We start from the raw sequence: 14079 nt of genomic DNA, 5'->3' as shown, positions 1-14079 counted from the left end.
CATCGAGCATTGACTTTTCATTCTGAGCGTTTTGACACCTTTTAATCCCCCTTTTCCCATTTATTTAATTAATCAGTTAATTTCAATGATTTTTACTTTAGGCCGCCGCGGTGGCTCAGTGGTGATGGCACTCGGCTGCTGACCCGAAAGATGCGGGTTCGATCCCGGCTGCGGCGGTCGCATTTCGATGGAGGCGAAATTCTAGAGGCCCGTCTATTGTGCGATGTCAGTGCACTTTAAAAAGCCTCAGGTGGTCGAAATTTCCGGAGCCCTTCACTACGGCGTCTCTCATAGCCTGAGCAGATTTGGGACGTTAAACCCCCTTAAACCAAACAATGAGTTCATTAACTCGTCATCGTCTATCCCGCACCAATCAGTCATCAATCACTACAACCACAAATTACCATGATACAATTTTTTACGCACCCCCCCCCCCCCCCCGATTATAGGTCGCCGGTTCGAATCCCTGCAACGAACTAGGCTCTAACTTAACTAGTAAGTTTATGCTGCACGAAACTGAATCGTATACACCATCCGAAACATTCTGCGGCAAACGGTGTGCATGATACGATTTTTTAAACGCAGTCCCCGATTATTTCCGACAAGCGGTGCCGACTACGCCGACAGCTTTTCGACCGAACAAGCTGTGTACGCTGATGCGTAAAAAAAAAAAAGGCCTCGTTTGACGCGTAACTGAAGAGCACGGATTCTATGGGGATTCCTGCCGAATCGCGGCTCTTTTCCCTACTTCGACAGGGGCTCACAATCAGGGTATGATGATGAATCAACATTTATTAAGCCCGAAATAAATCGGTGGTGCAGGCAGGCACCAGACGGGGTGGTTCCCTATTTACGGGACCCATATGTTTCCAGCAGCTCCTGGACCCTGTCCGTCAGTGTGAGCTGAATCGGTAGGGTGGGGCTGGATAACAAGGTCTCCCATCGCTCAATCTGAATCAGAGCTGCTCATGATCAACCGGGAAAATCCAAGAAGGAGCTGCCGCCGAACGTGATCATCACCATCGATGGAACGGTCATCAAGCCAACACAGCAGATTAGGATTCTCGGCCTACTACTACGGGAAGGCACATGCCGCCGTCACAAGGATCAAGACTACAACCGAACAGATACTTAGTATGGTTCGGAGGGTACCTAACAGAAACCGAGGCCTTAAAGAGGACGATGCCATGCGCCTGGTACGCGCGTTCGTCGTGTCGTGGGTTACCTACTCCGCTCCGTATCTCCAGCTGACGAAGGCGAATAGGGACACTCTAAACACGATGCTTCTTCGTAAGGCAACGAAGCAAGCACTGGGCATGCCCATATATTCGTCCACGCAAAGACTGCTAGGCATGGGCGCCCACAACACGGTGGAGGAGCTCATCGAAGCCACCTCTCTAATCAGAGAATCCGGCTCCGTCACACGGAACACGGACGAGCCGTCCTACGCAGTCAGGGTAGACGTGCCATACCTGTCAGGGTATACGATACATATGCTGGACAACGTTAAGGACCGTCTGCCGTGACGACTTTCCCGGAGTTGTTTGCCAGATCCCTTGCGCTGACTGCAGCCGCGTCGGTGAGACGGGAGACTGGGACGGTTCATAGAACATCATCGCAAGAAACAACAATCCTAGAAGAACTGCGCTTGCCGAGCACAACTGGAGGAACGCTGCAGTTTTAGGCAAACAGCGAAACCCGACGACGCGCATTTTGCTCCTCCTCCTCCTCCTCCTGGTTGGACCACTCGGACGGCCGCCAAGTACTGGCTTTGTGTTGGGCCGTTTGAGTGACAACCGTTTCTCGGGCTTTATAAGCCCCAACGCTGCCGCCTGGAGAGATACCGATCCACCGAGAGACTGACCCACCGCGAGTCGAGTGCCGCTCACGAGTGGAGTGAGATGTGTGACGCGTTGGAGTCTCGCCGGACGTCGCTGTGCGAGAACAGTCGCGTTTGCTGTTAGCTCTCGGTCCCCGTGCCAATCTTGTCCCGTATAATGCCCTGTACATAGTGTGTAAATTCCCTTTTGTTACTCACCAACGCCTAACTCGGAGTCTTCGCTACCGCCAAGAGAGCTGGCAGTGCTCTGTCACAAAACGGGTGGCGAGAGCTACGGGACCACCTCTAAGTCACAACATTGGTGGCAGCGGTGGGATGCCAAGTCACAACACTGGTGGCAGCGGTGGGATGCCAAATCACATTGGATGGCAGCTACGGGATTGACCGGTATCAGCTACCTCGGCGCGCCGAGTGTCTGAAGTTTTTATATTATAAACAAAAACGTAGCATATGGACGAGACGAAGAAGGGCGAAGACAGGACGGTTGCAACCGTCCTGAAGACGCAATATACACGCAACCATCGTGTCTTCACCCTCCCCCCCCCCCCCATTATAAACTTTTTCTCTCCTACTCCCCCCCCCCCCCCACCGGGGCAGCGGCAGGCTTTTTGCTTTCTCCACGCGCCAGCCTGACTGCATTTGTCGTTACTCGTAACAGAAAAGTTTTAAAAAATATCGAAAAATCGATCGCTGTTGAAAGCGACTCAGCCTTCTGCCACACATGCTATTCAAGCGGCGAGGTTCGCAGTGTTTTATTCGCCTTTATGGCGTCCAACAGCTAGATGAATAATAATAATAATTGGTTTTTTGGGGAAAGGAAATGGGCAGTATCTGTCTCATATATGGTTGGACACCTGAACCGCACCGTAAGGGAAGGGATAAAGAGGGAATGGTCCGCCACGAAATCTGTGTACGTCCCTTCGTGTCGCAGGCCGACTGACAATGACAGCAGCGGCCGGCACGTGACGATGTGGGCTGCCGAGAACTACGCACCGGGCCTGATCGCCATCAGCGAGAGCGCCGGCGAGAACCCGCTCCAGAGCCAGCGGCCAAAATGGCGTCGCCTGTGCCGCTACCTGGGCGTGCTCGGATTCCTGTCCCTTCTGGGCGTCGGGCTGTGCTTCGCCATCGCGCTCGCCGTCGCCGAGCCACCGGGACACGCCTCATGGGAGTACCTGCTCATCTCGAGCCCCGTGGTGATCCCGGGCCTTCTCGCCCTGTACCTGTGCACCCGGCGCTGCTGCGGCCTCATCCTCAACCTGGTGTTCGCCTTCCTCGCCCTGCTCAGTGGGGCGGTGCTGGTAGCCACCGAGACGCTGTCCTCCATAGGAATCATGCTCACCATCGTGGGAGCACTCATCCTGGCGGTGATCCTGGTGACGCTCGTCCACGATCGGGTCACCGGCAGGACGTACGACGAGGACGGCGAGTTGGGGGCGCGGAGCCTGCGCCACCGGGACCTGCTGTTCGGCGACGACGCGTCTCAGAGGGCGTACCCAAACTGCGCGCCGCTCCGGAGAAGCTTCCGCCTGGCCTCGCAGAAGAAAAAGCACCACGCTCAGGTGGGCTTCTGATGTATTCCGGTAGCGAAGCGCTTTATGTGCCCTCCGAGGCTAGGAAAAGAAACCGAAGCAAGGTTAGCCACATGAGAACTCGGTTTTCTACACCAAGGGCGAGGACGGGTTCAAAAAGAACATCGAGTTATTGCGCCTTCCCCCCCCCCCCCCCCAAAACAAATTAATTTTTCTAGGTGGCCAAAGAACCGTGACGAGTAAGAGGTGCCTGAACAGACCAGTCGTTGCAGTGCCTACGAGGCCTGCGGAGAGAGACGAGGGGGAACAGCATTGTATATATAGATTCTCATGTGTAAATGTCTTTGTGTGTAGAAAACGTGGGTGCAAAACACAGTGCGAAATAGAGCAGTACAACTTTGTTGATGACTATTTCACGATTGGGGTACTGAAATACTAGCGCATCAAGTGGCTTTTGCCGTGCCGAGAATCTGCATGATTTGCTTACTGCAATGCACTTTTACCCAACAGATAGCGAGGGTGTAGTGAACTATAGCGAGGGCCTCTCGTGGGCTCTCCTTCTTCCATGCCTATACCCCTAACCGATATAGGGTCCCCCTATTCTACAGCTCGCTAATAGAAGACAGTCTCCCCCCTACACGAGAAGGAAATCTTATGGCTGCTCATATTTCTAGTTCATGAAGATCAAACACATGATACAAGGGTGCATGTGAACAGCAAAAATAAAACGCTCTTTCGGCGGCATGGGCCGCCAGAAACGCGCGGCTCGGGCTCCCGCATAAACAGATCTCTGAATTTGTGACTCGCTGCAGGTGCAGTTCATCGTCCCCGAGCTGCCCCCGCCCTCATCGGGTCTGCATTCCCGCAACAGCCCCGAGCACGGAGCGCACCCTCAGCAGGTCTCACCCGAGGCCCCCTCGACACCTGAAGGCATGACGGTCGACGGCCCTCAAGAAGTCGCCAGTACCAGCGGGGAGCTAGACGAAGAAGGCTGCGAGACTACGCACGCCTGTCCGCACACCCCGCAGCCACAAGCCATGGCTTCCGAGCAGGCATCGTGAGAAGATATGCGCTAGCCACGGCCGCAGCGTTCGACTCAGGGTTGTGCAGAGCGTCGCTTGCATTTTTACGGTTTGAAACCCAAGCCTTTAGCTAGGAGTCAAGTTTCCTCTCGCTGTACATAACTGCAGGCACCGTTACTGTTTCACGCTTTTTCAAGTGTGCGCAGCACGCCGTACTCTACAACATTCATTAATGTCCATATAATGACGTCCATTATCGGATTAATCCCGGAAGAGACGTCCATAACAGGATTGTTGGATGAAGGCGCGCAGCTAAAGGGACATTGAGGACATCTCCATCCAGTCTTACATCGAGAGCTGTTTATGGGACGCCTTCAGCTGCCGATCATGCGTAACTCCGCCTTGCGCCGCAGTAGAGTTGTTGTTGTTGTTGTTATCCTCATACTATGGCACATGCGCACATAGGGGGATTGGCCAAGAATTGGGGGGGGGGGCACAGAGTTTTTCAGGTAAATATTTCCTGAATGAAAATAAAATGAATGGTAAGGAAGGAAGAAATAAACAAAAAGGAACATCAAAATGAAACGGGAAATGCATAACGCACGCAGGAGATCGAGACTGATGTTTATAGCCGAGTAGTTAAATGATAATGATAATTGTAATAATAAAAATAATATTGAATTTTTTTTAAAAATTAACAATGTAGCCGTCTTGATTCCATTAAAAAAATTTTGACGGCGGTATTGACGGTGGTAAAAACAGACTTGTGGCTGTACCCAAGTATGGTGGCTCCAAACGACAATATGACTGGGCTGCTCAAACTAAGCCCAAGCTGTTGTAGTGGTTTCTCTAAAAGCCGTCTTCTTATCATGGTTTATCGGCGACAAAACCACAAAAAATGGTCTATGGTTTCGTGCTCACCACAGAATAGACAGTTGGGATTAAGCTCCAACTCAGACCTGCGCAAATAAAAATTTAAGGGTGGGATCCGGCAGCGGAGCCTTGATAGAGATACCTCTACCTGCCGTGAATGGCATTACTGCCTGCTCCACGAATACCTCAGGTGCTGGTAATAATCAGATCTTAAAAGAGATCCAGTTGTCATCCTTCACAAATTCTGTCTCCGAAACCTTGCTGCTGTAATGTACGCTGTAGCCGGAACGATAGGCATCACGGGGCCATTGAGGGACGCCTTTTCCATGCAGTCTGCAACTTCATTGGCTGTCACACCGCTACGACCTGGCACCCATATAATGTGAACAAGGCTCAAATGTGGAGGAGTAATGAATTGAAGGTGTTTAGAATTGGCGAATCTACAGCCGAAGCAAGGGACGAACACAAAGAAAGAGAGTCTGTAATGACAGCCACAGAAGAGAAAGCTAGCTCTAGTCTGCGAAGAGCAAGCACCACCGCCAGCAACTCCGCTTGGAAAATTGGGGTGTTGTCGGGAAGCCGCACCGAAAAAGACCTATCTAGAAGCGGGCAATCTATTCCCGCCCCTGACTTTTCATCACATTGGGAGGCGTCAGTATCTATCATCAAGCTAATAGGTAGGCTTTGTAAATGGTCTTCTAATAATCCATTTAAATTGCGGGGTGGTAAATGCTTAGCGTTTTTTGGGAAAATGTCATCACAATTTCTGCAGAGTACCCGCTGTTTTTTTGTCGGAAGGATGTTATACAAAAGAACATTGAAAGGTTCAAGCAAATTTTGTACCATAACTACCTGTGGGGTATGAAATCTAGGCCAGTGGACTCCAAAAAAGGAAGTCGGCTGGCAACAAAGAACAGACAAGGAGCGGTGTAACTCTGATTCATATATCCTTAGGTACGTCTGCACATTTAGGAATTGAAATCTAGATGATAAAGGAGGAATACGGACTTCAAGATAAAGAACGTTATTGGCCACAAATTTGGGGAGGCCAAGGCACAACCGAAGCGCTTCCCGCTCCAAAAGAACTATCGGGCAAATTTTGTAAGCAGCCGTACCAAAAAACAGCACAGATCCAAATTCTAAAATTGGTCGGACATACCAAACATAAATAAGCAAAAGTGCATCTCTTCGCATTCCACACCGGGATTACTTAATCTACGCAGCATGCCCACAGCACGAGCCCCTTTCGCTGCGACATGGTCAATGTGAGAGCACCATGTGAGGCTGCCATCATAAATGACACCAAGATATTTTAGTGACTTAACTTGAGGAATATTTTGTAGCTGGTAACTGAGAGACAGATGAACATGATCTTTCATTTGAAAAACAAGTACAGCGCACTTGTTTACATTTAAGGTGAGACGTAAGTCACACAACCAACTTTCAAACAAATTCAGGTACTATTGCAGGCGAACATAGAGAGATTGAATGTCAGCTGCAGCAGTGAAAAATGCAATGTCGTCCGCATAAACGTGCGTGCGAATGTTTTGATGGCTGGGAATAGAGCTCATTAGAATATTGAAGAGCACAGGCGACAAGACTGTTCCTTGTGGAACACCTCTGGATTGTTTACATCTTCCAGAATTCACACCATTAAGTATACAAAAAAAACTGTCTGTTTTCAAGGAACGCAGATATCCACGCAAGTAAGTAATTCGGAAACTGCAGAGTATATAATCTTTGCAATACTATGTAGTGTTCTACGCTGTCATAAGCTTTGGCTACATCTAATGTCACCAACGCAGCATGCATTTTTTGGTGCCGCGCAAGACGAATGCGACTCTCAAGATCGGTGTGAGCATTCTATATGGAACATTTTTGACGGGAACCAATTTGACAGGGACTGAGGATATTATTGCGGTCCACAAACTCCGAAACACGTAGGAGTATGACCCCTTCAATTAACTTAACCACATTTCATGTCAATGAAATGGGTCTAATATTATCCCGAGAATAGCCACCACCATTGTTTTAGGCAAAGGGATCACTTTTGCGATTTTCCACTCAGGAGGAATCCATGCATGTTTGATTGAAAAATTAACCAGCTGCAATAAGGATGTAGGGGAGTCCTCAAAGAGGATCCTTAACGTTTTTGATATTACCCTATCAGGGCTAAGAGCAGCAGTTGGTAACCTCAACACTATCGGGGGAAGCTCGGGAAGGGTAATAGGGGGGACATGCTGAAACTGGCCCACTGACGCCACAAACGCGGAGCGCAAAGGAAGTACAGAGGCGAAACGCTGCTCTAATCCTTTGGCAATTGTCTCAACTGTTTATGTTGTTCCTCGCGGGTTCAAAACACATGAGGGTGAATTTTCTGAAACCGGAATCTTTTTCCGCGATCTTAAAAATCCGAAAAGTGCGCGACGATTTCCTGATTTTGATAGGACATCAAAACGCTCGGATTCATGTTTTTTCACTTGTGAGATTGTGCGTTTAAAAGTAACCGCAGTGAACTTATAATCGGGCCAATTTTTTGGGCACTGATTGTGTAGGAGCTTCTTCCATGCAGCCTTTCTGCGTCTGTAATCCCGCGAGCAATCTGCATTCCACCATCTAGCTGGTGTTCCCTCTTGATGTACGTACCAAAAATTCGGACTTCTTTCGGCATTCCTCAGTAGCCAAGCATATGCCTTTTGCTGTATGCTCTTCAGCAGAATTAACCGCTGAAGCAAGAATGGAGCGCAAAGAGGACTGAAACTGGTCAGTGTATATACAACCTCAACTGAGAGCACGCCGGAGTTAAAGGGGCTGTGAAGGGGGCTCTAATAAAGTGGCGGCATGCCTGGGTTATTGAAGCACGCCGCTTCACGAATAGTGTCCAGCAAGAATTTTTAAATGCGTTTTGTAGAATCTGAGTTATCTGCAGTTAAAATTTGAATTTCAGCGCCTTCACGCCTTTCCCTCTCCTCTCGTCACTTTTTGCACGCTGGAAGGCAGGCGCTCCTTCGCCGACCCCCCTCTGGGAGCGGAGCTTCCCGCACCGCCTGAGATAAGGAGCTTATTGGCCGCGGCCACGGTAGCTGGCTGACGTCTGAAAGAATCTAACCAATGGCCGCCTCAAACGTTGTCTACGCAGATGCGGGGGACGGAGGAGGGTACGAGCATGAAAAAGTCGCCGGGAAGGGCTCGCCAACTTTGACGCGCGATTGTGGGTCGTCTGCTGCGTGTAGAAGAGTATTATTTGGCTCAGGTTTTCATGGCAACACAGTGCAGTGATTAAATGAGTTAATGTGCCCTCCTCGGAGGACGTTTCAGAGCCCCTTTAAGCGGCAATTAACATCATAAACGATGGGTATGTGATCGCTAGATTTTCCACAATCCACAGTCGACCAATTGAGTACAGGAACACTAGGACTGGAGAAAGTTAAATCTAACACAGATCGAATTTGTGCGCGGAGAAATGTGGCCGAACCTGAATTCATACACGAAAGGTTATCAGTAGCCCAATCCCAAAGGCACTTACCACAGATATCTATCCTAAAGCCCCACGAAACATGATGAGAATTAAAGTCACCGGCCAATAGAACTGACTTCTTACAATTAAGGAGCAGGAGATCTAGCAGCCTGGTATCCTACACACCGCAAAGAAAATAAACATTTACTAATGAAAACGGATAGCACCCTGGAACTTCAATGTCTAAAGCCAATAACTCACAGTCTATAGTAGAGGACTGAAAAGTAATCAGCCCTGCGACAAAATTTATAAGAAACTAGTATGAGTAAGCCTCCTCCTCTTGACTGACGATCTTGTCGAAATGAAGAATAATTTTGCAAATAGAAGTGTTTTTCAGATGAAAGCCAAGTTTCTTGTAAAATAATCATGTCTGGATTATGTTGACATATAAAGTACAGTAAGTCTGTTGAAGCTGAAAGAAGTGACCGACAGTTCCACTCGAGAACTCTTAACACCCCTATGGTTGAGAAATCCGGGCAGCAGCTACTACCTGCCCTAAAATAGTTTCTTATGGCTTAGAGCCAATATGTTGCTTCTTTTATTTCGACTGAGAATGTGGAGAAGAAGGGTTAGACATGGGGGATCCACTGCATTTGAGGATTCGCGTATCCGAATCCACCATCTCTGCATCATGAATAATTTGAGCATTATCTGAATTAGTGGACCGAGGAAGTGGAGAAACAGCAGTAACTTAATTGTTCTTGGGGCTGAGACTGCTCAGGCAAGGAATGCGCAGTAGAGGGAAAACACGGAGCAGGAGTCATCCTTTGTCGTCTTCGGGTAGGGAGCGTACTCAACCGTCATGTGAACACTCCCTGTACGCACTCCGAGACTTTTGTTTCGGGCAGCCTTTTGATCGAAAAATACCGCCAGACGCCTCGAGACGCCTCTCGGACGCTGGACGTAGCCAGGACGTAGCCCACAAACATGCAGCGGATTACATACGAGGAGCACGCGCTTGGGACGCTGGCGCACGTACGCACCGTGAAGAAAGAAGATAGACTTTTAGCATACGCTTGGTGCTAAAATTTTGTCGTAATCTCCTATGAAAATTTTATTGTTTATGCCACTACACCTTGGCCAATCCCCCCATGTGGGTATGTGCCATGTTTTAAAAGGAAGAAGAATCATAGCGGAGACATACAACAGTCGGATACAAGTAAAGAAAAAAGTGGCTTTTCCCCGTCAAAGGACCCCCTCCCAGCCAATGGCGTCGTCCAATTCTCATGAAGCCGCTAGCGTGACAATGCAGGGCAGGGACTATAACTTTCATCTGCCACTCTCTGCATTGTCACAACCAGCAGCTTCATAAGAATCGCCCGACTCCATTGGCTGGAAGCGGATGCTTTGACGGGGGAAAGCCGCTGTTTTGTTTACTTCTATCCGACTATAGCGTAGGCGTACGCACTGTTACTGCGCGTGTGCAGCCTGCTTCCGGTATTCTAGCAAGTCTCCGCTCTGCCAAGTTTCTGTTAACAATGTTTACGCTAGTTCTCGCTGAATTTCGCGATTTGTGCGCAAAGCCGATTGTACGGCTCTTTGTGGCTCGGTCAAATTTTTTTCGGCAGCAAAATGCGCATTTATTATTGACATAACTGGATATAAAAATGGTATTTTTTTCCCGCCACTAGATTCGAATTTGTGACGTCAAGACGAAAGAGAACTCCACGGTCAGTGTTTGGAAGTCAATAGCGTTACATCCAAGCCTCAGGAGTCTACGACCCCCCAAAAAAACTGTCTTGAAATCACCGCAGCTTCCTTCCGAAAAAGGCCGGTGGTAGCGATGCATTTATGTCAGTTTGTGACCTTTTCAATCTTATAAATGCTCAGTCTTTAGTGAAAGTAGCCTCTTTCTCATTATGACGCGGCAATCTAACGATACTATAGGCCTACTATCGATACCACAGGCCTACTGTCTTCAATGTCCCTTTAATGGTTATGAAGGTGACCACCTGCACCCAGACTTGATACTCGAAGAAAACACAACATAGTATTTGTAAGCATAACCATAAACATATTATGCCTAACAACGTTCATTGATGAAGAGAGACATCTCCCATATCACTCCAGTTAACCCTGACCTGTGCTAGCTGCGGCCACCTTGTCCTCGCAAACTTCCTGATCTCATCCGTCCACATGACTCTCGACAGCCCCCTGCAACGCTTGCCTTCGCTTGGAATTCACTCCATTATCCTCAAGGACGAGCAGTTATCTTGCCTTCGCACTACATTGACAGTCTATCCAAAAGCGAATTTATCGGTCACTCTTGGAGAAGGCAGTTGTGGGTGCGCGGTCCCATTTGAACTACGTATTTCTTTGACAAATGGGGTTCAGCATGGTTTTCCTATGTAAAATGTTTCGCTTGGGGGGGGAGGAGATGGTCTCTAAATTAGTCTCTGTGACCACCGCTATTTTTTGTTTTCATGATTTCAGCGAGGCCCGATACCATCTCTGCTCTCTTCATAGGGTCACACACATAACAGTTTCCTTTCCATAGCCGGCTGCACTGTCTTCACTTTGTGTTTAATCTTTTTCGTTAGCATCCCATTTTTTGCCCCAAAGCCGAGTACTGGCATTGACGGATGCTACTGTCGGATAAAACTCAAGAACAAAGCGGCAAATGCCTCTTAGGTTCATGATCATGCTTTATATTTCGCTCCCTCAGTTACTTAGCAAGGCAATGCCATAAGAAAATTGAAGATTATCAAGGTATTCTCAGCTAACTTTTACCCTCTTCCCAATCTAATTCTCTGAATACCTGCTATAAACGTACGGTGAATAACAGTGTAATCTTATCTCACTGCCTGACACCCTTCCTGGTTGATATTTTATCACTTTCTATATGGAGGGTTACGGCGGTCACTGTGCAGTCAATATATATATATTGTCCAGTACCTTCACATATGCCTCTTCTACACCATGATTACATAAAGCCTGCATGACCGCTCATGTTTCGACTGGATCAAATACTTTCTCATAATCTATGAAATACATGAGTTCTTCACATTTCCCACATTTTTCTATCACCTGATTGATGGCATGAATCTGATCGGTTGTCGTATACCCTTCCGAAAGACAGCATGGTAGTTCGGTTGCTCTAACTCTAACAGCAGACTGCCTTAGTTTTTTAAAAACCTTATAAGCAGCGGAAAGTAAACAGATCGGCCTGTAATTTTTCAAGTCCTTGGCGTCCTTCTTTTTATGGATAACGGTAATGTTAGCGTTCTCCTAAGGTTCCCGTAGATTCGAAGTCATGGGGCTCTGCATATCAGGGTGGCAAAGTTTTTTTTTGGACAGCGCCCCGATCGCCCTTCAACAGACCGGGAGTTGCAACTGCTTTTCCCCTTTGCGTTGCTTATGAGGCATTTCTTCAGTTTGTCACTTCTTGCCAACGGGATACCAAATTCCTCGGCACCACTGCCTACGTCACTAGTGTCGCAATTATTTTTACTACTCTAAACAGAAAGGTGTAACAAGGGAGTAACGTATCCTCTTGCACACTCCCTTTTATAAAAGGGAGTGCTCTGGAGGACAGCTTACTCCCTTTTTACTCCTATATAAGGGTATTAATGTTTAGAGTGCACTGTACAAATTTGTAGAATATTCATCAGCTACTTTAAATATCTTCCATATTACTAATGACACTGCCCTCCTTATTTCTTAATTCGTAAATGCATCTGACTTTGACAGCCTAATTTTCTCTTCACCGCTACCTCCGTCCCTTAAAACGTGCTTGCTCTTCTCCATATTGTGCTTTCTGATGTCGCTTTATTACCTTGCACTTACCACACTCTAAACGCGAAAACGGCTATATGGGAGTAAAAAGGGACTAGGCTGTTTTCTAGCGCACTTTCTTTTATAAAAGGAGTGCGTTAATCTAGGAGTGTACGATTTGCTCTGCAGTTCTGTCAGTTCCCTTCCATCGAGGTGGGTTGTCGGAGCTAACGCGTTCACCGCTTGCGTCACCTTGAACACACGACACAAAAAAGGCGCAGAAAATACTCTGCCGCGAACGAAGCTCGTGCACCTTCCGTGGCGAGTCCGCGCGAAGGCTCACATTGTTCTTTTGGAGAGCTGCATCGGTGCTTCAGGTATGTACCGAGTAAACACTTTTCCCTGCGTTCCGGAATCGCGTCTATACACGCGAAAATGAAGGGATCGCCGCTTGTCTAGATTATCTTCTCTGCACTTGGCCATGTACTCACCGTTACCATCTTTTTTTTGTAATATTGTGCAGACAAAGCTGTTATTCTTATATCGACTGAAGCGGTGTTCAATGCAGTCTCCTTTTGTGCACGCTGTCTTGAATGGAGCTTGTATATACACCGCATGAATATAACTGCATGTTCCTGTTCACATTACTAGTCAATACCGAGTCTGGCAACGTCCACGGGTCTCGATGCTGTGTTCACATATTTAAATGCGAAGCGCGCAGTTCCGTCGCAACCTCACCATCGTCGGGGACATCGCCTTCCGTCGGTTATCTCAGGAACGCCCTTCCGATGTGCTTATTCGCGTGTGTTCACACTTGTTCCAAGGCGCCAATGGAACCGCCACATAGCGACGCTGGGGCTCCTGCATGCGCTGCGGTCGCGTTTCAGGTAACATTATGTATGGAGGCACATTTTCACCTGAACGTATGTGCAAGAGGAAATTCAGTTTCCATGAGATGACTGCGGATCGAGCAGCAGGAGTGTTGACGGCATCCACCACAGACTGGGGCTACCGGTGGTGATGTGCGCATTGTCTGTGGTGTGTTCATGACGCCTTCGTATTGCACAGCGCTGTGGAACAATTATTCCTTTGCATCCTCTCCAAGGTACGGTTAAATTCTTGTTTCTGCAGAGTTGTATGATGTCGCTATCTGCAGTTGTAACGTGCACTTGTTGCTCGAGGGGTTTGTTTTGTGGCGTGCCGTGACCTCATGGAAGATGGCCACAGTGAAAAGCGGTATAATCTCATAAGTGTTTACTAATGAAGTTCATCACATACTTTGACGTTTATATTATTTTGTGTTCCATTTTCGAAAACCCTAGTAAAAAGAACCAAGACTTGAACGTTGACTCAGTTCGTGTACGGCGTCTACAACACAAACCGCTTTTACGAATATCAGCCAGAACTTTCATTTATGACGAAATGAACCGCCGGTCTGGCGCTGTGCTGGATTACGACAAAACGCTTTAATATTTTGCGCGGTAAACTGAGGGTATTCACAAAGTGTGCGCTGAATTAGCCACCGGCGATAACGAGAGAAGACTGGGTTCGTGAGCCATACCAAGACGCTGCAGAGACTTC

General features: G+C 48.0%; 1 protein-coding gene across 1 annotated transcript in view; it reads left to right on the top strand.

Moving 5' to 3' along the window:
• The window catches only part of LOC144128589 (uncharacterized), a 28614-nt gene extending 14775 nt beyond the window's left edge, over window positions 1-13839 (top strand). The window contains exons 2-3 of the mRNA XM_077662118.1: window positions 2772-3402; window positions 4185-13839. Of these exons, the coding sequence (XP_077518244.1) occupies window positions 2809-3402; window positions 4185-4433 (843 nt within the window). The 5' untranslated portion in view covers window positions 2772-2808 and the 3' untranslated portion in view covers window positions 4434-13839. The remainder of the gene's footprint in view (window positions 1-2771; window positions 3403-4184) is intronic.
• Window positions 13840-14079: the final 240 nt, after the last annotated feature.

The sequence above is a fragment of the Amblyomma americanum genome, chromosome 4 (genome assembly GCF_052857255.1).
Source record: "Amblyomma americanum isolate KBUSLIRL-KWMA chromosome 4, ASM5285725v1, whole genome shotgun sequence".
NCBI classification, from domain to species: Eukaryota; Metazoa; Arthropoda; class Arachnida; order Ixodida; family Ixodidae; genus Amblyomma; species Amblyomma americanum.
This window is presented reverse-complemented; position numbering and strand designations above follow the sequence as displayed.